The 25,963-nt window shown below is 40.2% G+C and overlaps 1 protein-coding gene across 3 annotated transcripts in view; it reads right to left on the bottom strand.

Moving 5' to 3' along the window:
• Positions 1–25,963, bottom strand: part of LSAMP (limbic system associated membrane protein) — a 650,629-nt gene that overhangs the window by 23,004 nt on the left and 601,662 nt on the right. For 2 of the 3 annotated variants that reach the window (XM_032852273.1, XM_032852274.1), the window contains exons 4-7: positions 21,822–21,956; positions 12,579–12,699; positions 11,937–12,085; positions 5,005–5,040 (exon numbers count right to left, since the gene is read on the bottom strand). In XM_032852273.1, the coding sequence (XP_032708164.1) occupies positions 5,005–5,040; positions 11,937–12,085; positions 12,579–12,699; positions 21,822–21,956 (441 nt within the window). The remainder of the gene's footprint in view (positions 1–5,004; positions 5,041–11,936; positions 12,086–12,578; positions 12,700–21,821; positions 21,957–25,963) is intronic. The other variant, XM_032852275.1, reaches the window with a different exon arrangement.

Here is a 25,963-nt window from a genome sequence, read left to right on the forward strand (position 1 = left end):
TAAACAAGCAAGGCTCCCTTTTTCCTCCACCAGCTAGTGGGAAAACTACACTAAAACCTTCCCTGGGATGCACTTTATACCTTGCACCAGGAAAAAGGGCACTTTCTGTAGAGTGAGGATGCTGGATTGATCTGACAGGTGGTAATATGCGTGATAAGGTCTCCCTGAAAGTATCAGCGTGTGTGCGTGTGTATGCGCGCATGTGTGCGTGCGTGCACACGCATGCCACACAATAGGGAAGGGTGCAATGTGAAGCTTTTCTAAGTGTGATATTATGATGTTGGTGAAAAACAATAAACAACGTTTTTTATCTGGCCGTGGGACACTTCTGTATTTAAACCCATCAGCAGCGGGCATTTGAGACATTCCTAGAATCAGTCAAAAATCAAACTGCCATGAAGCCGCACCAAACTTGTAAATAGCTAATATCCAGGCAATTGGGCGCAAGTGTGTCTTTAAATATCAGTACTTTTAAAAAATGTAAGAAGTATGTGTATATGAGCACGATTATTTTAAATTCAGTGTGCTTTCCTTCTAGGAACTTGAAGCTCTCTTTTGTATATTGTTTAAAAAACACTCTGAGCTTGTAGGCATGAAAAATATAATTTCTTTCCCATTTCACAGTTGGAAAAACTGAATTAAAGAGAACAATGCTAGTAATTATCGATGATTAATAGAGGTGTGTATGTAAATCAGCCTGAATAAGTGTGTGAAATTAGATGTGCTGATGCCAGAGACCTCGGCTCATGTTTTTTTAAAGACGACTGCTTTCATATAAATCTTTGTGCGAGTCGAGCATACGTCTCTGTGTTGAGTATGTCTGGAAATAGACTTTGAAAGAGTATATGGGTATTAAGGTAAAAGTATTGTGTATTATAAGCATACTCAAAATAAATTAGATGAGTGTTTACAATCCATTAGATACATATCTAATGACGAAGCATACCTAATGGTTATTTATAATGCAATACAGGTGCATTACATATGTGCCTGGATGCCGCAAGGTATAGACGGTAGTTTGGGTGTACTTTGATCATTAAAGAGTGTGGGAGAAGGTGCATATTAGTTTCTTAGGATTGTGGGGATTAATTGAGTTAATACATGCAAAAACCCTCAGAACTTTATTGGTACATGAGATGCCCACTCTCTATGTTAGCTATTATTGTTATTATTATTATTGTTATTATTATAGGAGATGGCACTGACATTATAATAAGGAGCTGAAAAGAGGCATTTTCTCATTGATACCTGGGATAACATCCTACGGAAAATAAATGAAGTTGTAGGGATTGTCTAGTTATTTTTACGGCATGCACTGACTTTAGGATTTTTCTCCCACTTTCCTTCCATCCCAGTGGAGCCTGGTGTCGGAGTGCCCAGTGAGAGCAGGTACGTGGCCTCCTCCTACTGGCTGTTCTGATGCCAGGCCCGCCCGTAACGATGCCAGGCTCTCTTTGGGAGGAAACATGCCAGGTGGACCTCAGATTTCTGCACGACTGGTTTGTTTGTGGGTTGGATTTTAATTTTTTTTTTTTACACTTTAATTTTGGGGGTTTTGTTTTGTTTTCTGAGAAAGCTTTAGACAGCTGTATTAATCATGCAAACCCAGCCATGTGCAATGTGTTTTATCAATGGAAAAACAGGAACTGAATGGCAAGCAGCTGTGAACAAACCCAGTGCAAAGCCTGAGCCTGGAAGATAATCTCAACATTTCCCAAACCCACTCGCCACGCGGGGTTAGTGAATGGAAAGGCTGTTCACTTGGGATAAATAATCAGATGGGAGGCAAGCACGTGAGACACAACCCAGGGTTATTAATTATTTTTTTTTTCTTTTTTTAAGTTGCAGTGGTGGGAGAAGGATGGGCTGATTGAGTCCAGAGAATCCCACACTCAAGGGGATTCCTCACCTAAGGGTGATAAAAACAACACAATGGTAATTTGTCTTTGTCCTTTCTCTTCTTCTACTTCATTTTAACTTTCTGCAGCTGGTTTTGTCACCTCATTTTGAACCTGTGGTCCTTCTCAATGTGAAGGCCTTTCTAGGTGCCCTTCCATCATGAAAGGCTATGCACAAGTGAGCTTTTGGGGAGGAGACAAGAGCAGTAGCATCACTTCCCAGGATTCAGAGGCCTCAGGAAAGGATCTGAACCTAACAAAATGAGAAAAGTTCCCTCAGTCACTTAGAGCTGACTCTTTCCTCATTTTACAATTCAGTGGATTTTCTGCAGTGATATAGTCAGAGGTAGTTATGCAAATATATGCAATTCAGGACTCATTTCAGAATAAATAAACCTAAATTAAAATTAATGGGGAAAAACACCTATCAGAAACAGATCAAGGATGGAACACTATTTTATTTATTTATGTATATCTTTTAAATTAAGAAGCAGGGAAGTACACTGGGTTTTTTTTGTTTTTTTTTTGGTCTTGTTTTTGGCTGAATAGGAAAGGACATTTGAAAATTTCTGATTGGTCACAGACCATACAAATTATCCTTTGGTGTAATTCCAGTATTATTATTATCACTGCAGAAAATCAAGCAATATGATGAAGGAAGCCCAGGAGAAATACATTTGATTTATTGAGCCTTGTTTTTGTTTAATCACAGCTTGAAGGAGTTTAGGACTGCATTCCTGCTGCGACTCTGATGTTTATCCCCAGTCAGCTTGATGAGCCATGTAGAGTGGGGTTGGGGGTGGGGAGACCCTCCAATGAAAGATATTAACAGTGAAGCAGCTGAAATTAAACATGCATTTCTGTTATTGGAACGGAGGAGGGAAAGTTCTCTCTTTTTATGATGGGCGGATGGAAAAGGACCTTTGCATCAACCAACTGTTTATGGACACCTTAGGCACTTCATGGTAGACACGTCGTTTTCTACGTAGATGATGACAATATACAGTATTTAGTTAAATAAAGGTGTTTTGTCCTATAGATACAACCAAAGTGAGGTAGGCATGCTTTTCATAGATATTTTGGTATTTCAGTGGCACTATAAAAATAGTTAAGGATCCTACATGTTAATATTTGTTCCCATGGAAAACTGCATTTCGCATGGATTGCCATCTTGATTGGACAGAAGAGGAAAAAAGAAAAAAGGACTTGATTTCTACAAAGTTAAAGTCCTTGTAAGAAACAGGGGATTTAAGAGGGCATTATCTTTCTCTGTCAGCCTCACACATCAGCTATCCCAAGTCTCCATGAACAGCTTTTCAATTTCTACCAGCAGAAGCCCGAAGTATTAGTAGTGAGATAAACTACGGTCTCTATATTGGATCTAAAGAAGCTATCTACAGTCTATCTACAACGTCAAATCAAACCCGGGTCATTCTCCAATCAACAATTCAGTGTGTGGGAAAAGATCCAAGTTCAATAAAATCCAACATGCTCCATTCCAGGTCCAGACTGTTTTTCAATATCCAACAGCTGTCCTTTGTGAATAGTGACTGACTTCATTTTGTTCCATGTTATATACATCATAAAGCATGATCAGATAAATATGTGAGTTTGTGGCTGCAGAACTGCTCTCACAAAGGCACAGTGACAATGTTCCAAGCTCATCTTGGATGGAGCATGACCTCTTTGAAAATGTTATCCACTGGGGCAAATGTGTGTGTTTGTCATGTCAAGATATCTGCAAGATGGCAACATGATAAAATGGTGTCAATCTTTGCAGCAAAACTAGAAGATAAATGTCTTAAAATAATTGTGGCATATCAGGAATTCAAAATAGAATATTTTCCACGAACACGAAGTTTCATGTCAAGTCTAAAAAACAGGCACATTTTAAGTCTTATTTTTAGTATCTGGGATAAGAAACAGATTTCATTAATGTTTTAGGGAACAATTTTATTCAACAGAGTTCTTCTAAAAATAGTTTGGACCCTTCTTAAAATTTAAGAATAACTTTTTTATTAAGCTGTCTAGTTGATCCTTGAAACCTTGCAATCCTCATTGCAAATATAATTAAAATAAGTTTGCATATATGTGAATACATACATATGCAAAACAGCACGTTATTGACACTGAACATGCTCACCGAATTCTGGCCTAATTTTTAGTTTGGGCGAGTGTTAATGATACATGATCCGTGTTCAAACTTAAAAAACAGCAGCTTTCTACCTTTAATTCTCAGCACATTTCCTTTATAGTGTATACAATAATCTTGTTTAATTGGATTTATTTTTTCCACACTAGGCCCCGCATGGCCTACTCTCCATTTTTTCTCAGGTCTTTGAGTGTTATTTGCAAATCACTTTCCTGGAATTTAATTTCAATGGTAGGTTGGTTTCATTTCAGAGTTTTTTGTATTGTTTTAATTTTATTTGCCAATTTGCCTTTAAATAGCCTTAAGCTAGAAGGCTGGGGCTGTAACTTGCATCTAAATGTGATGAAGGAGGCAAAATTTAATTTGAGTGTGTGGAAAGTTTTATGAAAAGGAATACAGAATGACTATCTTACTTTTTCATTTGTGTTTTCTAAAATAGTCATGGTTAAAAGGAAAGGCCCTCAGATTAGCCAAGATTTTCAGAAAAATGAATGTCCTTGTAACATGGCTGAGTTCAAACTTTGACAGCTAGATAAATTTATTTCTACAATTTCAAGGACTTCAGATTCAGATTGTATAAGCCTCCAAATGTGAGGGTGGCCAGTTGGAGGATTCGTATTTTTATGAGCTGCAGAACGTAACTGGCTGTGTTCCAAATACGTGAGTCCACAGTCACCTGTCATACATACTAATTGAAGAGAAAATTGCTTTCTGAGTTTGGCGTCATCTCGCCAGCAACTGGCCAACTTAAGTCAGATGACAGGTCTGTTACAGGCCTATCAGCTGGTGTGGGGACAATGGATGGACTCTCTTTTGAAGGTTTAAAGAAAAAAAAAAAAGATTTCTATTGTATGTGAATTTTGTGAATCTGTGTCCCCCGGTTTGTGTTGTGCACATTATAGATGATGGAGAATGACCCAGCAACAGAATTACAGTCATAAAAATCATACTGACCTTGAATGGGATGGGGGATTGTGGGTGAAACACGCTCTATAGGGGAAAAATAGTAAGCATCATGGAGAGTTTATATAGATCTATATCTATATCTCTTTCTATATATATCTTACTCATGTTCAGCTACTCAGATAATTACAAAACAGAAGAATTTCCAAGCTTATAGGATTATATCTCCCGTGAAGCATTTGTCTATTCTTCCTGCCAACACCAAAGTATAGGAGAGCTATTAGTACAATTTTAAATCTAAAGCCTTTAAAAAAAAATTAGCTAGAGTAGGAAACAACATCTTATTGTGGTAATCCTACACACAGGATCCTACCCTACAGTGAAAAAACTCACTACCGAAATTACAAGTTTTTTGGAGGGCTGGGTTGAAGGTATATAAATTAGTAGTGATCACATTCAGTCATTCAACTTCATCCTGGTTCTGGTCTCTTTAACTCATGACAGATGGACCCATGATAGCTAAGGATGCTTTTCCTCTCCCTGAGCCCTACAGCTTATATCAGCTTTAGCCACATATGTAGAAAATTTATTTTGGGAAATACTAATTCAACTTTTCCCTCAGGTTTTTCTTCCATTCTAACACCAGTGCAGGGTAATGCCAGGGAAATAAGTAAATTGACATGATATAATTTTATTTTGTCTCTTCTTTAATGTCACCCTCTTGTGATAATACAATCTCACCTGGGATTTGATCAACCAACCAAATTTACTTGATGATACACCCTGTTGAGTAAGAAAAAGCATTCTTTTTTGAAAATTTATTTATTTATTTATTTAAGAGAAAGCATTCTTTTGAACACTTGAGCTTGAGCTTACATATCACTCACAGTCCCATCCCCGTGCTACTGATCATAAATTGATCATGCAAGCAGAGCTCAGACTTGAAGATATCCCCTATTTATCTTATCAAAACCGCAGGTTTAACTCGAAATCCTCCTCTGAGGCTCTTTCAGAGAGCAAGAATGGTGTATTAGGGGTCGCGTGCATTCCTCTCTGCCCAGAAATCCTATAGTGCAATATAATTAGCCTGCACTTTATATCCCTCTTAGCTGTTTGGTTAAATAAGGACTAATGATAAATTGAAATCAATAAAAATCAAGATAATATTCAAATTTGATCTGCCTGCCATCTCGTACCGTCAGTTTAGGAAGAGTAGATTTTGACTGGAATTTGGACACTCAGTACATCGGGATGCCAAGAAAACCTGGTCTCCTTGCGGAAGGAGCTTTTCTCTAGCTTGGCTGAAAGTTGTGGCTTAAACGCCAAAGTTTCCTAAGTGCATTAAGATGGAACAGGTCAATAATAGCGCAGTGAACAATTGTGTCTTAGTTACACAAGTGTCAAATAGAAAAATGGTTTAAGCCTCCACTGGTTACTTGGTATTAAGTTTCCAGCTTTGAAAATAAATAGCTAAACTGCTTTCAGCATTTATGGAGCAGCTGGAGACTACTGTCCCATACAATACTCTATCTACTGTATTTTGTTTTTATTATTACTATTATTATTCAGATCATTTAAATGACTCAGCTTAATATTTTCTCATCACACTGTTCACAGCTGGGTAAATGCACTCTGCCCTCATTTCCACAAGACCATTTATATCACTGAAATCATCTCACCCATCCTCCTCTCATCGCCCTCTCAATTGTTTCTCAGCTTGTTACCATCATCTTAGCTCCACCCTAATTCTCCTCATCTCAGCCCTACCACGCCCCACTGGTTACTCTCATTCTCTAACTCCATCTTACTTACTCCTTTAGATACTTCCCCACCCCAGCTTTTCGTCCTTATTCTTCTGTCATCACTCTGCTGCATTTTATAATTCATGCCCAGGGTTTGTGGGCTCTTGGAAGAGTGTAATGGGAAGTGATATCACTTAAAATGAAAAAGAAATTCTTCAACGTTCGAAATTCAGAAGTAGGGGAGGATAGGAACTTAGCTGCTATGTGCTTTGTCTTTCGGCTACTAACATTTGGGGAAGTCAGCCGAGCTTAGCAGGTGATTGGAAGGTTCTTCGAACAGAGCCCTAAGGTTGACCCCAGAAACATATGCTGTGGCTCTTAGTAACTTAACTTAACTCTGATCATCGGTTTCTTATCTGTTAAGTGTGCATGTGTGTGTGCGTGTGTGTGTGATTGGTTGATTCTGCTGGGACACCATGAGATAAATGGGGCATTAACACTTAAGAAGAACCTCTGAATTAAAAGCACTTGAATGGCAAAGGCTGGAGTTGATGATAAGGTGTATATATGGAGGTAATTTATTAACGAGATATGATTTTCTTTTCTTTTTCAATGGGTATTGTGGATGTTCTATAAACTTTTTGGAAGTCAGCACATTCCACACCTATTCATGAAGCTAAATTACATCCCAAATGCCCATCTATTTCTTATTGTAGCCACAGAAAGCCCTTGTAAAAAGTTTGCAGCCAGTCTTTCAAACCGCATGTGGTAGTGTTCCAGTAGAGGCTCACATTGTTTTATTATGTGTATGTGACATCCAGACATAGCTGGTTAAGAGGCTTTGCCAAGTCTTAACTAGCATCATCAAGTGGTATATATTTAAACCCTGAACCCCTGAGGTGATAACTTAAAATGGTTTCTAAACAAGTAGGGGAAGCCCTCATTTTAAGGGCTCTCTCCAGCGCTGGGCTGCTTAGGTAATACTTGAAATTTAATCAAGTATAGGCTTACAAGTTAATGATCTTCTAAAATTCAAAAGAAAATTTGAAAACCTCCTACACACTGATGTGGTATGGCTCAGTGTAGATTTCTCTGCGTTTTTATTTTTTTGTACTTAATAGCTTCAAAATGCCTTCCCAATCACACATTTTTCTAAAGCAGAGGGTAATTGATTAGTAGGAGTGTCTGTTAACATGTGGGAATATTCCCGTCCTGAGGTCAAGCACTGATCACTAGGCTGGAATATTAGTTAGGAATCTCAGTGTGCCAAAGATAAATCAACAGTCTAACTAATCTAGGGGACCTGTGTTGGTAGGGGTTAATGGAAATGAAATGGGAGGTGGCCAACAAAGAGTCTGAGGTGGGGAGGGATGTGACAATATTTAGTCCTGGAAAGACCTCGATAAGTGAAAAAAGGAGAAAGAAATTATCTATCTCCTCACTTCCAAACTACAAAAGATACATTTCCTAACATTTTCTCCACATACACAAACTTAGGTAACATATTGATCTGGAGCCTGGATTTTGGAAACAGATTACTCGTTTAAATCCCAGCAGCTTTACTTAGTTGCTCTAGTTGCTTAACCTCTTTGTGTAGTGGAGAAGTAGGAGTCCCTACTAGGACCGACAATGAAATGAGATCATGTATGTTAAGTGTTTAGCACAGGTGCAGAGCACCTTGTAAGAACTGACTTGATCAGGAGTGACCACATTAAAATCATCACCCTATCCTTCCTCCCTATCGATTGTGTTAAAAGTAACTCAACATAAGCATGGAAACAAGATAGCTTTCCTTGCTGGGTGCATTGTAGTCATCAGTGTGGAAACAGAATCTGCGATGTTCCATGTGCTGGGGATGGACCTTCTCTTGGCATCAACAGAAAACTTCATGTGGTACATATCCCCACAGCTGAGGAGGACTAAGGAGCTGAATCTTTGCTGGTACACACTGTACTGTTGGACTAATGTGTTCAGAAAAATTACACAATGTAATGCTTTTCCCAGGATGGAGAAAAATATATAAAGTTGGATATGATACAGCCTGTATAAAACAATGCTGGAATGTGTGGAGAAGGAAACAAAGGAAAGAGGAGTGCTTCCATTGGCTTAGGAAAAAATTACTGTGAATACAATGTATTCTTGCACTTTCATTTAATTACTTTGACCCCACTGGAGAGCAATATTTGAATAGACAGTGGAGGACAAGAAGAATCCGTGACCGCAAACTGACCCTGCGTAAAAAGTCAGCACGTCTTACTGAGGTGGACACTGGAAATGTGCTGACACCCCTGTGAAGATGGATAATCGCGAACTCTTTCGGGGCTCTGGCTCTCCAGTTTTCCTGGCTTCCTCCTTCTGGCTGGCAGCAGCTCACCAGCTGCCTCATCTGCTCTGGACAAGCTGGGTCAGCACAGCTCCCCTCTACCCATACAATGTTCTCTGTCAGGGCTGTGGTAGCCGCCCCTCCCAAGCATCTCTCCCCTTCTGACTCTGTTCTGTGGAAAAGTACCACCACCAGCAGTGTCTTCCTTCTTCCCATTCAACCCACCAACTTTGAGTCCAAGTAATGGGCAATCTGTTCACTTAGGTACTTCCTTCCCCCCTCCTGCCCTCCTTTCCCACCTCCTCCCACCCTCTTCCTCTCTCTTTCTCTCTTGCCTGTGTGACTAGGGTTCCATAGACCTGTATTCCCAAGGATTCAGCTATGATGGCTGTCACAAGGGGCCTCCTTGTGGTCACAGTGGGGTAGGCATGGTGGAAGAGCCCTTTCAGTTGGTTAAGAAGTGCAGCTTCCCCCTTAACCTGTCCATATTTGGGTCTTGGGTCTAAGAAAGAGGGCAGTAGTTCCATTCATTTTCATCATGATGCCTCTGAAACGTTCCCATATGGTGGGAAACCAGTTACAAACCCAATGCTGATGCATGTGCTGCCCAATGCAGAGTTGATGCCTAAGAAGGCTGCTCTGCAGAGGGCAGCGTGGGCCCATGGGGAAACAACGCCCCTTTAATTATGGTGCTGTGCACTTCTCTATTGTATAATTTCAGGTGAGCTCTGTGAAGTCACAATGTGATTATGATACACTTGCCCAAGTCTGTGATTCTCAGCTTACAAACAGAGATTCTGTAAGATTCTTGGCATTTCTTAATTTTACAGGTGGGTCCTTTAAATGGACTTTTTATGACTAGGGCAATGGTATTAGAGGGCTGGAGATTACCCTTCATCACCACCAGCACACTAGCTGTAGGTATCTCCATTATCTCTGACCTAGCCCACCCTTCCATCCTCCACCTTCCTCTCTCCATCTATAGGTGTCATTTTACTATTTGAAATATATTAGCATGCTTCTGGGTGGGATACAAGGAAAAATACTTTAATGCAAATTATAGTTGTTCACTTTCTCTAACCCAATGGTTCCACTTTCTCTATGAAACCTCTTATTCTCCCTACAGAACCTCTTATTAAGTGTATGTCGTTCTACTTAAGCAGGTTACATTAGATACGTCAGAATCTTGGATGTAGAGTGGAGGCTGTTTCCCCCCTGTTTATGGAATTCCTGATGTCAAGAATGAAACAAGTAACTACATTTCTTAATAAATACCTTCTCAATTGTCTTGAGGTATTAGTGTCTCTAGCTGAAGTAAAGAACACTACTGATGTTTGGTCTTTGGAGACAAGTAAACAGGGATATGAATTTTAAACTTTGTATTAAAATTCATATGATTTTAAACTTCAAGTGTTTGTATGACTGTATGCCATCAAACAGTGATAGGTTGAAGTCAATGGGAATTTTGGGTGAGAAACTGAAGCCCAGATTTAGAATAGTTTGTGGTGGTTGTTTTTTATGAGCAGAATTGGATCTTGAACAGTTATAAAATGGCTTTAATACTTCATCTCAAGAGAATTTTCACTTAAATTAATTTTTCTCCTAAAAATGTATGTATATATATTTTTTCTTGTAGGCTCATCTAAATCAGATAAAGCAAGATGGAAACGTCTCTCCTGGTTGTAGTATTTCTAGCTTTTCCAACTGAACATGTGCAGGAAAAAAAAAAATTCCTTGTGGTTTGTTATTCCAAAATAATAATAGTAAAATGTGAAAGATTTATGCGATCAGAAGAGAAACTAGAGTATCCAAAATAATAATAGTAAAGCTTTTGGACTATCTCTTTTAGTCAAATGAACTTTCTGGCCCAGCATGTGCTAACTCTTTTGTTTGTTTTACTTTCTCTGATAAACATTTTCCTATTCCAAATTCCGTTTTCTTACTGCAAGTTTTGTGATCAGCTGGATGGGACTGATCACTAGAGAACTACGTAAAAATAAGAGATTACTAATGGAACTGTAGTTCCATTGCTTGCTTTCCTATTCCAATTGTGTCACCTTCTCCTAATCTCACCCGTCATCCTTCTGTTTCTCAGGGGGCATTTGTGTCTATGCTCATAGCTTCAGGGCCAGCAAGGGAGGGGGTCAGATAGCTTACGGAACAGCTACTACAGAGTCAGGCTCTGACGTGGGCTCTCCTACGAATACCAGGAAGTTAAAACAACTGAGTCCTCTTTAGTTGGCCTTAGGATCTTCTCTGGTCTTTGGAAATGCTCCTCTCTCCTACCATTTTATCTCTTCCAAAAATATGTCAGGTAAGTAATGTTTCCTGCTGTCGTATAGAAACCTTTCTGCAGCCATTTTTCTTCCTTTAGATTTTGTATCATGTTTTAATCATTCACTCCATCATTTCTCCTGTGTTGTTAGAAATACACTTTCTTTTCCTAGCCTCTCCCTTCTTCCGGCACCTTACCCAGACTCATGGAATTTTTCTTCCTCAATCACTCTTACTAGGGCCATTTTTTAACTGCCATCCATGTTCCAGGATCTTACATCACCTCTGTTCCTTAAGGAGATTTCTGTTCTTTGAATATTCTTACAGTTAATCAACCGGGGGGAAAATAAAACAAAACACAGATTTTTTTTAAAAAGTGGAAAAACAACAGCGACAACAAAAAACCACAAAGTAGTTATCAAAAGTAATCCAGGAGATGGAGAGAGAAATTATCTCATTTGTAAATCCTGCCTTATGCATAGGGATCAAGGGCCCGTGTTTTTGTTTCAGTGACTACATTCTTGTTTTTGTGCAAGTTTTAATAGGTAACGTAGATGATAAGGTAAGTCAATGATATTCGAGTTTTCCACTGGAGAACTAGTTGACTTGTTCTCCTGAGTCAGGCCCTACTTTGGCATACTTACTGAAAAGGACTAGGCTGGCATTGGTGACCCCCAGATTGTTGGCAGCCACGCAGGTATAGTTGCCATAGTGCTCCTCAGTGACGTTGGTCACCGTCAGGGAGGACTGGCCCTCCGTGCTCTTAATCTCAAGGCCATTAGCGCTGTTTATCCTGAGTTCAAAAACAGAAGAGTAAAAAGAAACACTGATGAAGACTTGGTGCAGTAACCCCTTTTTTATCATGATACTGGAGGACATAGAAAGAAATGTAGTAGTTAGAGCTTGTGGTTTCCTGCTCAATTCTTTGTTTTAATAGTGCAACCCCATATCATCAGAATCAATGTCCACTGACAGAGAAAACTCAGGAATGGATGAGTTTCATCGGGCTTTGGTTTCTGCTACAGGTAAGAAAGACATGCAGGTCTTTCTAGGAAAGTTAGGAAAACTTTCTAGGAAACGACCCACTAAGCACCTACCTCCTTCTTTGCATGTAACCTGAATGCCTTGGGGCTTTGGGTTAAGAACTACAGGCCCCAAAGCACTTGATACAGAGATGAGAAAAAGAAGAGTTTAATAGTGTTAACCCACATCATGACAGCGGAACTTGGTTCTGTCCCCAAGACCACCTGGTGGAGCGATGGGTGCCCTGCCCATTTGGCACATACCTGGTGTCATCCCGGTACCACTCAAAGTCAGGAGCAGGCACTGCCGAGGCCTCACATTTGAGTGAAGCTTTCCTCCCTGTGGTGGCTTCATTGCTCTTGGATTCTGTGATAGTGGGAGGATCTGTAGAAAAGACAGGCACACTGTTGACACTAGAGTCAGAGGGGGCTGCCAAATTTCCCTGCGAGACGGACTCAGAAAAGATGATCTGATCTGAGAACTGCACGAAAGGAATAGTCTTCGAGCCTCATTTACATGAACTTTGTGATCAGCTGAATGGCACTGATCACTAGAAAAATAAAAATAAGGGATGATTAAAGAAACCATAGACTTGCTTTACTTAAATGTGATACCTAATAGGGTTTTATGGTGATGGAATTTAGGATTTCTTTCCCTACTCCAATAGACTATGGATTGTTTCAAGCATAGATTATAATATTTAGATGGTTTTTTCTTTTCATAAATTCAGAGGTGATACCAAAGGACTTCGGATTTTAAATGTCTAATTTGAACAATTTTTCTTTCTCATCATTATTATTATCACCATTATTGTTATAGTTTGAGATGGTAGTAAGAAGTCTGCTGCAAGTGATAGAGGATTAAAGTTCTCCCAACATAAGTTCAAACAAACTAGTGTTAGATGCTGACCTTTTTTTTCTAAGTGTTTCCTTATTGCTAGGACCCAAGTAAATTGTGCTTTTGTGTGTGAGTGTGCAATTGAAGCGTACCCTGGCGCAGAGAAGTCTGCCTGGTGTGTCAGTTTTCTGTGCTCGCTGGCAGTTGTATACTTGATATGTTCTGCTTAGAGTTGGGTCTGCAAAGCTGTAGCAGCCTTGAAATGAGCTCAGAAACACATCTTATATTCTAATTTGCCATGATTCTTTCAAACAATCCTACAAAGGATGGAACAAGTGTTTACAGGTCCGGACAGCTGAGCTGGGGTGGTAGACCCAAGCTCTTGCCTTGATGATGCTGTATTTGTACAGGTTATGGACCTTCAAGGAGAAAAGGACTTTTCCGTCCAAAGGTCATTTGGCAGGAAATGGCAAGTTGGCTCTTTGCACAAGTCAAAAATAGACCCAAACAGTCTATTTAGATTTTGTAGAGGAGAAAGATTATTTAGGGAAATTAGCAAAATAAACTCTAGTACACAAAATTCATTTAAATCTCTGCTCTTCAGCATCTGGTCTGGCTCACTCAGTTTTGATTTTTGTTTTCATATACAAAACTGTTTTCCAAGTTCCCTGCCTATAGAAGGGATCTTAGTTTATTTTTTTAAAAGATTTTATTTATTTATTTGACAGACGGAGATCATAAGTAGGCAGAGAGGCAGACAGAGAGAGATGAGGAGAAGCAGGCTCCCTACTGAGCAGAGAGCCCGATGCAGGATTCGATCCCAGGCCCCTGGGATTATGACCTGAGCCGAAGGCAGAGACTTAACCCACTGAGCCACCCAGGCGCCCTCTGATCTTAGTTTAAAAGGACGCACAAAACCATGAGGTTAGTCTGCAGTTTTCTCTTCCATTTCATTTTCATATCAGTTTGGACATCTTGAAATTACTGCCAGAGAGAGGAGGAGTTAAAGCACATTTGGATAAGCATCACTAGCCATATGTAGACAGATGTGCCAAAGTGGGTGGTGGAAATGGCTGTTTTATTTTAGACCCATCTACTCATTTTTGTAAAGACACAAAAAAGTAGCCAGATGAGGGGAAAGAACCCTGGATTGGAAGCTAGGAGCCCTGGAATTTAATTTCAGTTTGGTTGCATGGACCTCCCATCACACAGTTTATCTTACTGAGCCTTGGTTTTATTACCTATAAAGTGAGGGAACCACACTTTAATGACCTCTACTAACCCTTCCAGCTTTAAAAACAAAAACAACAAAAAAAAATCCAAAAAACAATTCTAGTCCAAACTGCCCATCCTTCACAAATGGGCAGTTGGTATCATTATGACCCAAGTGTATGTTCATACCCATAACTCATTTAACCCTTAAATTATTAACTTTTAAAATTACAGCTTATTTATCTGTTCCATGAGTTAGGAGTCAGGATTAACAGTCAGAAACAGGAAACCCAAGGTCAGATTTTGCCTCTTCTCTTAAACAGAACTATGGCCTGCCCAAGTGTCTACACCAGTTTGAACTTTTTCTTTCTCTTCTTTTGAAAGAAAGAGTTAGCTTTAAATGATCTCCAAGGTTCCACTTAAAATTCTTTCATTTGGTGATTTGCTGTACGGATCATTAGAACACATTAGTTCAAAAGATCATGGAATAATTGGTGGTAGTGGTGCTGGTGGGGGAGATATCTGTATAGAGATGGGGCACTGAACAGAGGTTAAGAGCTTGAATTTAATATTTGATAGACATGAGCTCAAATCCAGGCTCTATACCTCACTGTCCTTCCTCATTACAGAAGATCGTGCTTTGCCCAGAATCACTTTGCCTCACCTTCCTCAAATGAGGATGCTGGAACCAGAGGCAGGGAGGTCCACTTGGAGAGTACTGAAGGAACCCAAGATAGCCTGCACTAGGTTTGTGATAAAGGGGATGGAAGGGAAAGGACAGAATTGAAATTGAAAGATAGGAAGCCTCAGAATTGACAACAATAGATATGAGGGATGAGGGAAAGAAGGAGCAATGTCAAAGGTAACACCAAAAAAAGTTTCTGGGTTGGGGATTTAATGATGCCATCCACTTCAAAAAGATCTGTAAGCAGAGAAATAGATGACCATGAACAAATACTAGTTTCCCATCCTTACCTCTTCACTGTAGTAAGCTCTGAAGCTGCCAATGATTCCACAATTTGTAGCATGCTGGCCAAAGAGATAATCTTGCTTTTGATTCTATTGATTTGTTTAATTTCTCAGTGTGTAAAAGGAGTTTTAACCAGTGTTTGTGAGTTTCTGGAGCCACATGGTTATGAGTGACATACCCTTAATGATGACTACCTTTTTGCTAAACCAGCCCTAACCTGGGTCTGACTCCATACTTTCCATCACTTCCACCTCTGACACTCATGTCTGTGGCAACTCAACAGAATAATGCCATGGTACATGGCCCCCAGCCCCTCCACCATGGGATGAGGAATCCATCTTATGGGAGAGTTCTTCCTCACTCTGGATGTTTCCTTGTATGTGGTGGGAGCTTATTTAGTATACCTCCTTGTTCTGAGACTCACAAGGAAGGAATGATTTTGACTGAAAAGTCTGGAAAGAATAAATGAGATTTCTTTGGCCCATCTCTTTCCTTGCTTCCTTTTGGGACCAAACTTCTGGCAGAAAACAGAGGTTCTCCTCTGCTTCTCCACACTAAACTCTTATTCGGGGCTCTCTCCGTCCTGCTCTCAGGTGAGTAGGCTCTCTCTCCTTCCTGCCCCATTTCAAGGCTGCCATGATTGGAGAGATAAGTCCCCCAACACTAAGTACCACTGCTAATCATCTTGATCTCTAATAATGGGAGCAATTGGGCCTCTCATACATCTCCTTTACTTATTTCTCCATTAGTGTAAACCTGAATACCTATGTAGTAAGTTACTTGTTAGCTCCTCAGAGGTGACAGCGAATCAGGGTTTTGAGCACTTTTAGGTGTATTAATTTGAGGATAGGATGACACTGGTCAATTACAAAGGCCAACACCTGCTTCTCTCCTTGAAAATCTAGGATGTGTCTCCTACCAAGGTAAATTCACAGATAATGATAAATATACAAAGAAGTCATTGTTTCTAATATTCCTCAGATGACACAATGGTGCAGTTCTATTCACTCATGGCTTATTGGAATGAACATTTCAAAATTCATTTGTAATGAATTTTGTATAGGTGAGGCTAAGAAAAATTATTACAAATCACATTGCACCATGCCTAGTATAGTTAAAATAATAGATGTCCCTGCTCAAAATATTGTTATAATAAAAATGTGGCTTAATAAAAATTCTGCAGAGTTCATTGTTATTCTTTATGTGACTTTGGAATAGCCTACAATTTTCAAAAGACTCTTCCAGTCTTTATTACTTCAAAATGCTGGGTTCTGAAAATATTAATAAGGACTTTCTTCCTCTTAAATCACCAACAACAAGAGTTTTTCAATTGGAATGAATAGGATAACAGCAACAGTGGCCTAGCAAACCAAACATCATTCTTTCAATCATCCTAATTTTTGGAATAATAATATAAAAGAACAAAATTCTTAATAAAGGTCTCAACTTGTGGGCATTTACCATGTGTCAGCACTCTACTAGGCTTTCGGTATTCTTTTCATCCAAATAATAGCTTTTGGACATAAGGCTTATTAACCCTAGTTTATGAATGAGAAGACAGACCTACACAGGGTTACTAACTTGTCCAAGTTCACATAGCCAGCATTTGATGGAGTCTAGATCTGAACCCATGTTTTGAAACCTATGCTCTGTACCTCTCTGGGCTTCCATTTCAATGAGCTCCTTTAAAAAGAAATGAATTCCTAATAGGGACAAATAACCAGTTAGGGGAACATGTTGGTAGCTTAAAAGGTAAATGTTCTATTTCTATTATTAAAAGGTACCAAAAATGGCACAGCATACAGTGACTTAAGGGGTATAAACCCGCATTAGAAATCAGGAGTTTTGGGCTCAGTTTCTGCCTGTGCCATTTAGGTTGTCATCACCCAGGGGTGACATGTTGATCTCCTGGGGTCCCCCTCCTATAAATGGTGCTAATGACCCTTGTGATCTGTCTCACAGGTTTGATGTAAAGATCAAACGAAATCATGTATATGAGAGCATGTTTAACCCCTGAAGTGATTACTTTTATTATTATTATTGCTATCATTTGATATTTATTACTTGTATTTCTATTATTCACATAGTGTTTTGGAAGGAAAGAGGGCTGTGGAGTTAGACCTGAGTTAGAATCCCAACTCTACTTACCACTCACAAGTTCTTTGATTTTATGGCCAAGAATGCTTATATTCTCTGAGCTCTGTTTGTGTCCTCTCAATCAAAAAGAGGGATGATTTGATTATCTTTTGGGGTTAGTGTGCAGTGGTGCACCAACAGAGCAGGGACAGAGAATAGAGGCAATAAGAAAGGTACTATCTTTAGAGAACTTAGAAACAATACTAGAATGAACTCAAAGTAATCTCTTTTTTTTTTTTTTTTTAATCACTATGTCCCAGAAATAGTAAACTTAACATAGTAAATAATGTCAGTGATAAAGTAAATACCTCCTTGCTGGGGTAGTTCAGGCCCAATACACCTCCCTCCTTGGTTAGCCACTGTCAATGTCATGATTACAGTGACTCCTACAAAACCTCTAGCACAGTCTTGGTACTCTGAAGGAATTCAGAAAATCATGGTTCTTGTTCACGTTGCAAAGTTATGGTAAAAGATTGTAATACTTTGGATTCATACTATTTTCTCTGGGGGTCCCCTAATGGAGTCATAAGCATGAGGACATGTCTTTACTGACACCATGCCAAATATAAGAATAAACTAGAGGTTGGCATGGAGAATGTATAGCTGTAGTTATGAATATCCAGAGAAAGTAGCCAGTCTGGTTCCCTAATGAGCAGTCATTTTCCTGAAATCTCATCATTAGGTGATTTTTGAATCAAAGCACTGAGTTAAATGCAGTTAAAATGCATATATATATTATCTGGAAACAAAGGATGTCTCCAGTCCCAATGGTAAATTCTATGGTAACTAACCTCTGCCTCCTCTCGTAAATGGCTATCAAAGCTTAAGGGTGAGCCTTAGAAATGCCAGCATCCATGCCCCACCCCCCATCTGTGTTGAGTTCATTAGTTCTGGACATCAGTGTGGAGGCAGAGCTGAGTTCACATGGAGACAAGTAGAGGGGGAAAGAAGTTATAGCTTGGTAGTGTGAACCTAGTTGGAGACATCATTGTGGGAAGGTGGAAAGCAGGAATCTTCGCTGGTTAACGGGATGGAGGGAAGCCTTGAGAATTGGGGGCAGCTTTGGAGAAGTATTTCTGCAGAAATAGGAAAAGAGTTCAGTGTAAGGAGAATCCAAATAAACTTAACAGTCTGAATTTATTGAACGTTGACTATGCACTAGATATGATCCTCAGGATACTGGGCACTAGGACGAGGTAAACCCATAAGCAGCTACTTTTAATCCACTGTGAGAACTGAAATTGAGGCAATCTGTCAGGAAAGGACAGTTGTCTCTGGGGATGGTACCTGGAAGAAATAAGCAGCTGTGTTGTAAGTAAGACACAAGAAACCAGAAGTCCTGTCTATTGTGCTAGGAATAAGCTTATTTAGTTGAAGAGATTTCAAGTCAATAATTTAGCTTCTGTAAACTCCAGGACCTCTCACAACTTAGAAAATAGATGTTGCATGTCAAATGGCTATATGCAATGCTATAAACCAACTGTGGAGAAGGATTATCCAAGAGAAGTAAAAAGGAGAGACTGTAGAATCCAGCTTGTGAGGTAAACAGGGGAAACTGTTATGTCTACATCTTTTACTTACTGCTCTAACTTCTCAGTGTCCAGCAACAAATATCTGTTGGCAACTGAGTAAATGAATCAATGAAATGGTCGTAGGAGAAAATTACCAGCATTGGAACTTTTTTTTTTCCAGTGGTACTCAGGGTCTGTTTCATTACAATAAGCGATTTAGTCATTATTTATCTTACCCATCCTGATCCCTGAACTAATTCCAGACCCTGAGTTTTGAAAAGGAAGAGGAATCACTTTAAATAATGTGACACTTTCACAGTACATACGCTTAGATGAAGTGATACAGGTAATACTAGGTATTTCTTGGTAGGAACAAGTTTTGCTAGCCAGACCTGGTTCTGTAATTCAATCCCGGAGACTTTATCTACTTAATACAACTACATTTAAATAGGACAAATTGCACAAACAGTACAACAGGTACATGGCTAGTTGCTCTAATGTGATACAAACCCAGCTGATGAAGTGCTGGTTAAAAAAAGGTGACCTGAGTTTGGAGAAATGTGAAGAGGGCAGACCTTACCTGTGAGTTTTTTACCTGCTCACTCAGTCAACATTCACTGAGCAATTTTTATAAGGTCAGGTATGTGCTAGGTGCTGCTGGTTAGGGCATCCATTCTGTATGTTTAACTAAACTCATAAAACTCCGTGTAATTTGTTGTTAGACATCTTCTCAGAATCTTGAGGTTCTGTCTATATTCTTCCATGGTTCACTCATCACTAGGAAAAGCTATATCTTCATAAAAGCTTTTTCTTAAAAATTATCAGTATTTTCTTCTGCTCTAAGTTACACTATGGGGACAGTCAAGAAGGAACAATGTCAGACTAATTGCGCTAATAATAATAGGGCCCGGGCGGCTGGCTTTGATCTTGGGAACCATCTGCGATGCAGACCACTTTGATGTTTCACACAATGGAAGCATAAATATTTTCTATGTGCTCCATGATTGGACTTTCAGAAATCTAATTAAGATGAAGGTCAATTAAGAGAAAATGAAATCTTAACTCTAAAAGTCAGAGAAGAGGTGGAAGAGGATGGCATGGCTGTGTGTACATAAAAGAACCTAAGTAACCTAATTATAAACTTATATAAACACCCACAGAAATTGCCTTTCATGTGAAAAAAAAGATCCTAAAGCATTTTATAACACTAAGATCATTAATGTGTCTTTGAAACACACCCAGCACTGAAAAAGAATAATAATACTGGCATTTCAAAACTCTATTCCTAAAAAAAAAATCACAGGCAGCTACAGGATAAAAGCACTTCAGAGCTCATCAGATGAACCCCTTGCTTCTTGGAAATGATTGCCATAAGTGTCTATGGCAGAGTCCTATGTACTGGATTCTTCTAGGTGTGGGGTGAAGAAGATTTCACTGTCTCAGAAGGCTGCAAGGTTAAAGCAGGGCAATGAGAATGGAGCAGCCTGGCATAGACCAGGTCACTTTAGACAAGTTTCCTCAGCTCTCTATGCCTCAGTTTCCAAATTCATAAAGTCGAACTGATGATGTTTATCTCATGAGTTTACTGTGAGAATTAAATGCAATTCCATTAGTCCAGTGTTGCACATCGTAGGTACTAAGAATTGAAAATGCCTTCTCTTCTTCTTCCTTCTGAGAACATGGGCTTTAGAATCAAATGGGTCAGAATCTGAATCCACTTTCTTACACTTGCTTCCACATTGGAAAGGCAATTTTACTTCCTTGGGCTTCAGAGTCTTAAACCCTAAAATAGAGTCAATTCTATCTACCAGGACAGTGAATTTATATAGAATCGCTGGTATAGAGGTGACTTCATGGAGGGCTTAAGATAATGGAAAGTAACTCATCATGGTCTAAACTATATTTTCAAATATGGGTTAATGTGTTTGTGCATTTGTCTTTGTGTGCCTATATTCATGCATATACATGTGTTATATGTGCAGATGTATGTATGGGTGTGTAGGGTATGTGTTTGTATGCCTGTGTGTGTGCACCAAATGCATAGGAACTATAAGTATGTTCCTTTGTCCCTGTCACTAACCACGATTGTGTGATGAGGGAACTTGAATTTGAATGATGTGAAAAGTCACTCCTAACTGAACAGGGTAAACGAATTCTCTTTATTCCTTTGCTGGGTGACACACATCATATGGATCCACCCCCGCCCCCTGTCTTTTTGAACTACATCTAAGGATCCTTTCATCTGTGAAGTTCAAAGTATGCCCATTACCTATGCATCTTAGTGAAATCTTCGTCTCTAATGCCCATACTTTGGGACAAATAGATAACCAAACTAATTTATCAGGTATCCCTTGTAGCCGTCAGGGACATTGGATACCTGACCACAGTGACTTAAATTTGTTCTCAAGGCCAATTAGTTAAATAGCAGAGGAAGTGTTATTGCATTCTGATAAACAATGCAATAACAGAAATTCCAGTTGAAGCAGAATTGAATTGTTTCTTTTTCCAAAGTAGCGTGACCTTGTTCTCCACAAAGACCAAAATAGTGATTGCCAGAAATGCTGGGGCTGTCTGATCATGTTTTCTTAATTCTGTCGTCCCAGTGAAAGACAGACTGTATTGTTAAATGCATTATGGGTTATATTTAGAGTTGGTAGAGTTGATTTCTCTCATTGGCCAAGTCCTGTCCTTGGATGCGTCCAATGTATAAATGTACATCCCTGACCCGAGGAGCATCTGCTTGAAGTGCAATGTTCCTTTGCTAATGGGATCTTTAGAGCTTGCCTGTGGTGGAGGTGGGCCCTGGGCACACAGCACCTGCTGGCTTTTGCCATACTCACAGTTCACGGTGACCTTCACTTGTCTGACATCCGCCGAGGAGACTTCATTGGCAGCTTTGCACTCATATTTGCCTGACTGCTCCCTGGTGATGCCAAGAATCTCCAGATATTCTTCTTCTCCTTCAAACTCTCTCCCTGAAAAACAGAGATTTGCTTGGTTGTTTTTTAGGTTTCAAATATGCAGTAGGACACCTATGTTTTCTTTATAGAAGCAGTAAATGCCCACGACTTTTTAATAATTTGACAATGCGCTTGTCTGAGGTCAGGTCCCACAGAAGCTGACACCAAGACAAAAAGTCACGTGAATGTGATTACAGAAGGAACATTCTCGGGAAAACCCACGACGGGAGTGGGAAAATGGGACCTGGAAGAGGAAGAAGCCAGGAGAGGGTGCAGGTCACATCCCACAGAGGGTAACTTGGTTTAATCCATCAGGGAGCTCTGGGGAGTGCACACGTCCCACTCAAACTTGTCCTGACTGAGCGTCAAGAAGCTGAAGTGTTTATGCATCTGCACCCATTAGTCACTGGCTAAGGGCTCAGAACATGTGGGAATTGGGCACAGAGTTGTAAGGGTTCAGAGGGGCTACTTCAGAGCTCTGTTGCTATTAATTACACCAGGTGGCAAAGCACGCTTCTGACCAAAGTTGTTGTTAGGAAAAGTGGTTTCCTTTTGAGAAAGGAAACAGGCTTGGCTCAGTCTTCTCCCTCAGATTATGTGGAATTCTGTTTACAAAGGTCGTGTTCAAGACCCCGTCTTGCAGCTATGGTTTCCGTGCTCGGTGTCAAGCTACTTCATCACTGAGACTTTCATTCAGGCCAGGATCCAGATGCATGAGGAGGTGCTGCTGATGCTGTGCTTTGTGCTTTGTGACAGACTGTGGTAGGGAGCTCAGTATCCCTAGCTTCATCAGTTGGTATTAGGGCTCTGGAGGTCCTTTTTGGAAAGTTCCATGAAGTTGGATGTGACCATTTAGTAATGAATTTAGTCATGGAATTTCAAGACAGGGAGGTTTGTTTAATTCCCCTCCTGTGGAGTATAATTGACTAAATAACTTTCTTCTTGGAGAGGGGTGGGGGTAGGAAGAGAAGGAATAGGAAGCGGGAAGAGAGGAAAAGGAACCAAGGGAAAAGAAGGGGAAGGGGAAGGGGGACTGAGCAGGGGAAGAGCTTTGCCAGAAAGGCCTCCTGACTTTAACTCCAGCTAAATTGAACCCTCTTTACACCAAATTACAAAACCCCATTGTTGTTGGGTTAGGATAAAGCAGCTGGGAAGGGTGCAAAAGGACACAGTCCTGTCCCGTGAAGAAGTCTTGCTCTTGGTCATGCCACACTAAAAGGTACCAATTCATAGCTTGGCTCAAATGCCACAAGCTGTTTTCCTTTTCTGGAAATTCCCCAATGGCCAAATCAACATAGCAGACAGCTAGCACAGAGACATATTCACTGTCTAAATATGTCAGCCAAGCCTGTTAACTAGGATCCCAATAGAACACAGGGCCTCTTTGATAACATCCTATAACACAACTGTCGGGACTGTTCCAAGCTTCAAGTATCCTGTCAATTGTCATTATCACTAGTGTGGAGGAAACTATACGATCCCAACAATAAAAGGCAGTAGTTATATAGAATTATCTGGTACTCTAGTCCTGCACATTTTCTAGCACACGTTTCTACTGAAAATGTTTAAGAATAAGTCTATTAAGGAAATAGCTGCCTATTATCTATAAAAGATTAATTTTTTCTCTCTGTGTTTTCACCTGTTTTCTTCTCCACATTCAGGGAAGCGGCCAGACCTGACTTCACATATCACAGAAGTAGAATGTAGTAGGAAAGAAAACAGAAATCTTAGGAAGTGTAGTAGTCCACTGTATTGGATGAGCTGGGAAGAATTTGGGCTTAAAGGAAAAAAAAAAATTCTTTCCTGCCTAGTTGCAGCTGTGGACTGAGAGCTGTGTCAACTAATTGATGCTAGAATCTTATAGCTAAATGCAAATACCTTGAAGACAAATGGCAATGTTGACAACTCCAAGCCAAAATAGGTGTAAACTCATTAAAAAATCTGGAGTGCATGGGCGCCTGGGTGATTCACTGGGTTAAGTGTCTGCTTTTGGCTCAGGTCATGATCCCTGGGTCCTGGGATCGAGCCCTGAATCAAATCAGGTTCCCTGTTCAGTGGGGAACCTGCTTCTCCCTCTTGCCTCCCCCCATTATGTGCCCTCTCTCTCTTGCAAAAATAAATAAAATCTTTAAAAAAATATCTGGAGAGCAGAGGAGGAATTGATAGTAAGGCAACATTACTGATTTTGAGAATAATGGTGGATTGTAATAAAATAAGAGTTTGGTTCAGTTACTAAAGTGTCTATTAGTTGGTTAGTTCGGTTCTGTTAGTTAGCTAGTTAGTTAGTTCGGTTCAGTTAGTTAAGTGGCTCAGTGAGTTAAGTGCCTGACTCTTGGTTTCTGCACAGGTCTTGATCTCAGGGTCGTGAGATGGAGCCCACAACAGGTTCCATGCTGACCACCCCTCTGCCCCTCCATCACCCCTTCCCCTGTTTGTGCACTTTCTCTCTCAATAAAAAAATTAAATCTTTAAAAAAAAAAAAGAAGAAGGGTTCAGAATGATTTCTGAATGGTATAGGATTTCTGCCTTGCTGGGGCCCCACACCCATCAACCTCATTCCTGGGTAGGTCCTGAGATGTCAGTGAAAGAGAGAACCAATGTAGTCTTCTTAGAGATGGTCAACAACGCTGAATTCTTTTTGATTCACATAACATACCTAGAAATGGTGGGTAGTGAATCACTACCTTGCATTTAGAATTTCTAAAGGAGAGGGAAGATGACTGTTAGCAGTACCAATTAAGGCCCGATCAGTTTGGGAAGATGGCAAACCTATGAGGGTAGACACTCAGATGAACTAGAGAAAATAAAGTGGCGTTTATTGGGTTTTTGGACCTGGGATTCTTACACGCTAATATAGGTATTAATAATCCCGCTTTTTCTGGTAAGCTGATAATAAAACAGAGCGTCATGGGACGAATTTTCAATTCCACATGTCCAGGAAAAATCTCCCCCAATACCACTGAAGACAAAGGGGAGTTTCTCTTACGTGCCCCATCCATAAGGCGGGAAGATCATTTTGCTTCTCCCTTGACAGCTCTCCTCCTCTCTGACAGCTGCCTTGTTCCCCAGCACACATGTTCAGAGCTGTTTCAGTAGACTGGGGAGTCTCAGTGTACAAACAAAATGCAGGTAAGAGAAGATAGATGGTCTTCTTCCATCCAACAACTTGATAAGAATTTAAAGTATTAAACAACACCTTTGGGCCTTTCTTGTCATTCTTCCTTTGTCTCTTGGATCCTTCAGTTGAAACTCTTATACTTCCTGGCACTTTTTTTAAATGTTGTTTTGTTATTATTATTCTTATTCTTGAGAGAGAGCAGGAGCATGGGGAGGGGCAGAGGGAAAGGGAGAGAGAGACTGTTAAGCAGGCTCTACACCCAGCACAGATCCTGACTTGGGGCTCCATCCCAGGACCCTGAGATCATGACCTAAGTTGAAATCAAGAGTTCCACGCTTAACCGACTGAGCCATCCAGAGTCCCATGGCACTTCTTGATGGTCTATTTTTCTTACACCCACAGGGACTTTGCCCACAACACATTATCTGTCCTACTTCCCTTGAGCATTTCTTATTAAGCCACAGTGATCTGAGAGGAAATGGGAGCTTTTCTGTTGCACAGGATTTGGCACAGATTAGTTTGTTGAGTTAGCTGAACTAAATTAAGAGACACAAATAGAAACGAGAGTCAGATTCAAGACATCATATAACTCAAGAGAATGAAGTATTGAAAGGTGGCTCGGTAATTCTCTAAGAGAAGCTGGTGTATCAATCCACTCCTTCCGATCCTCACAGAGCACGTTTTCACTGGGGGAGAAAGAGTGTGCCGAGTCCTCTGCTGTTGAAAAGCTGGACAGGGCATCTCTGGCTGTGCCCTGAGGATGTATTTGCTGTGTCTCAGTAGCTTATGCATCTGCCTTCAGCTCAGGTCATGATCCCGGGGTCCTGGGATTGAGTCCAGCATTGGGCTCCCTGCTCAGTGAAGCCTGCTTCTCCCTTTACCCCTCCTCCCTGCTTGTGCTCTC

This window comes from Lontra canadensis, unplaced genomic scaffold (genome assembly GCF_010015895.1).
Source record: "Lontra canadensis isolate GAN:19392208 unplaced genomic scaffold, GSC_riverotter_1.0 scaffold6, whole genome shotgun sequence".
Lineage (NCBI taxonomy): Eukaryota > Metazoa > Chordata > Mammalia > Carnivora > Mustelidae > Lontra > Lontra canadensis.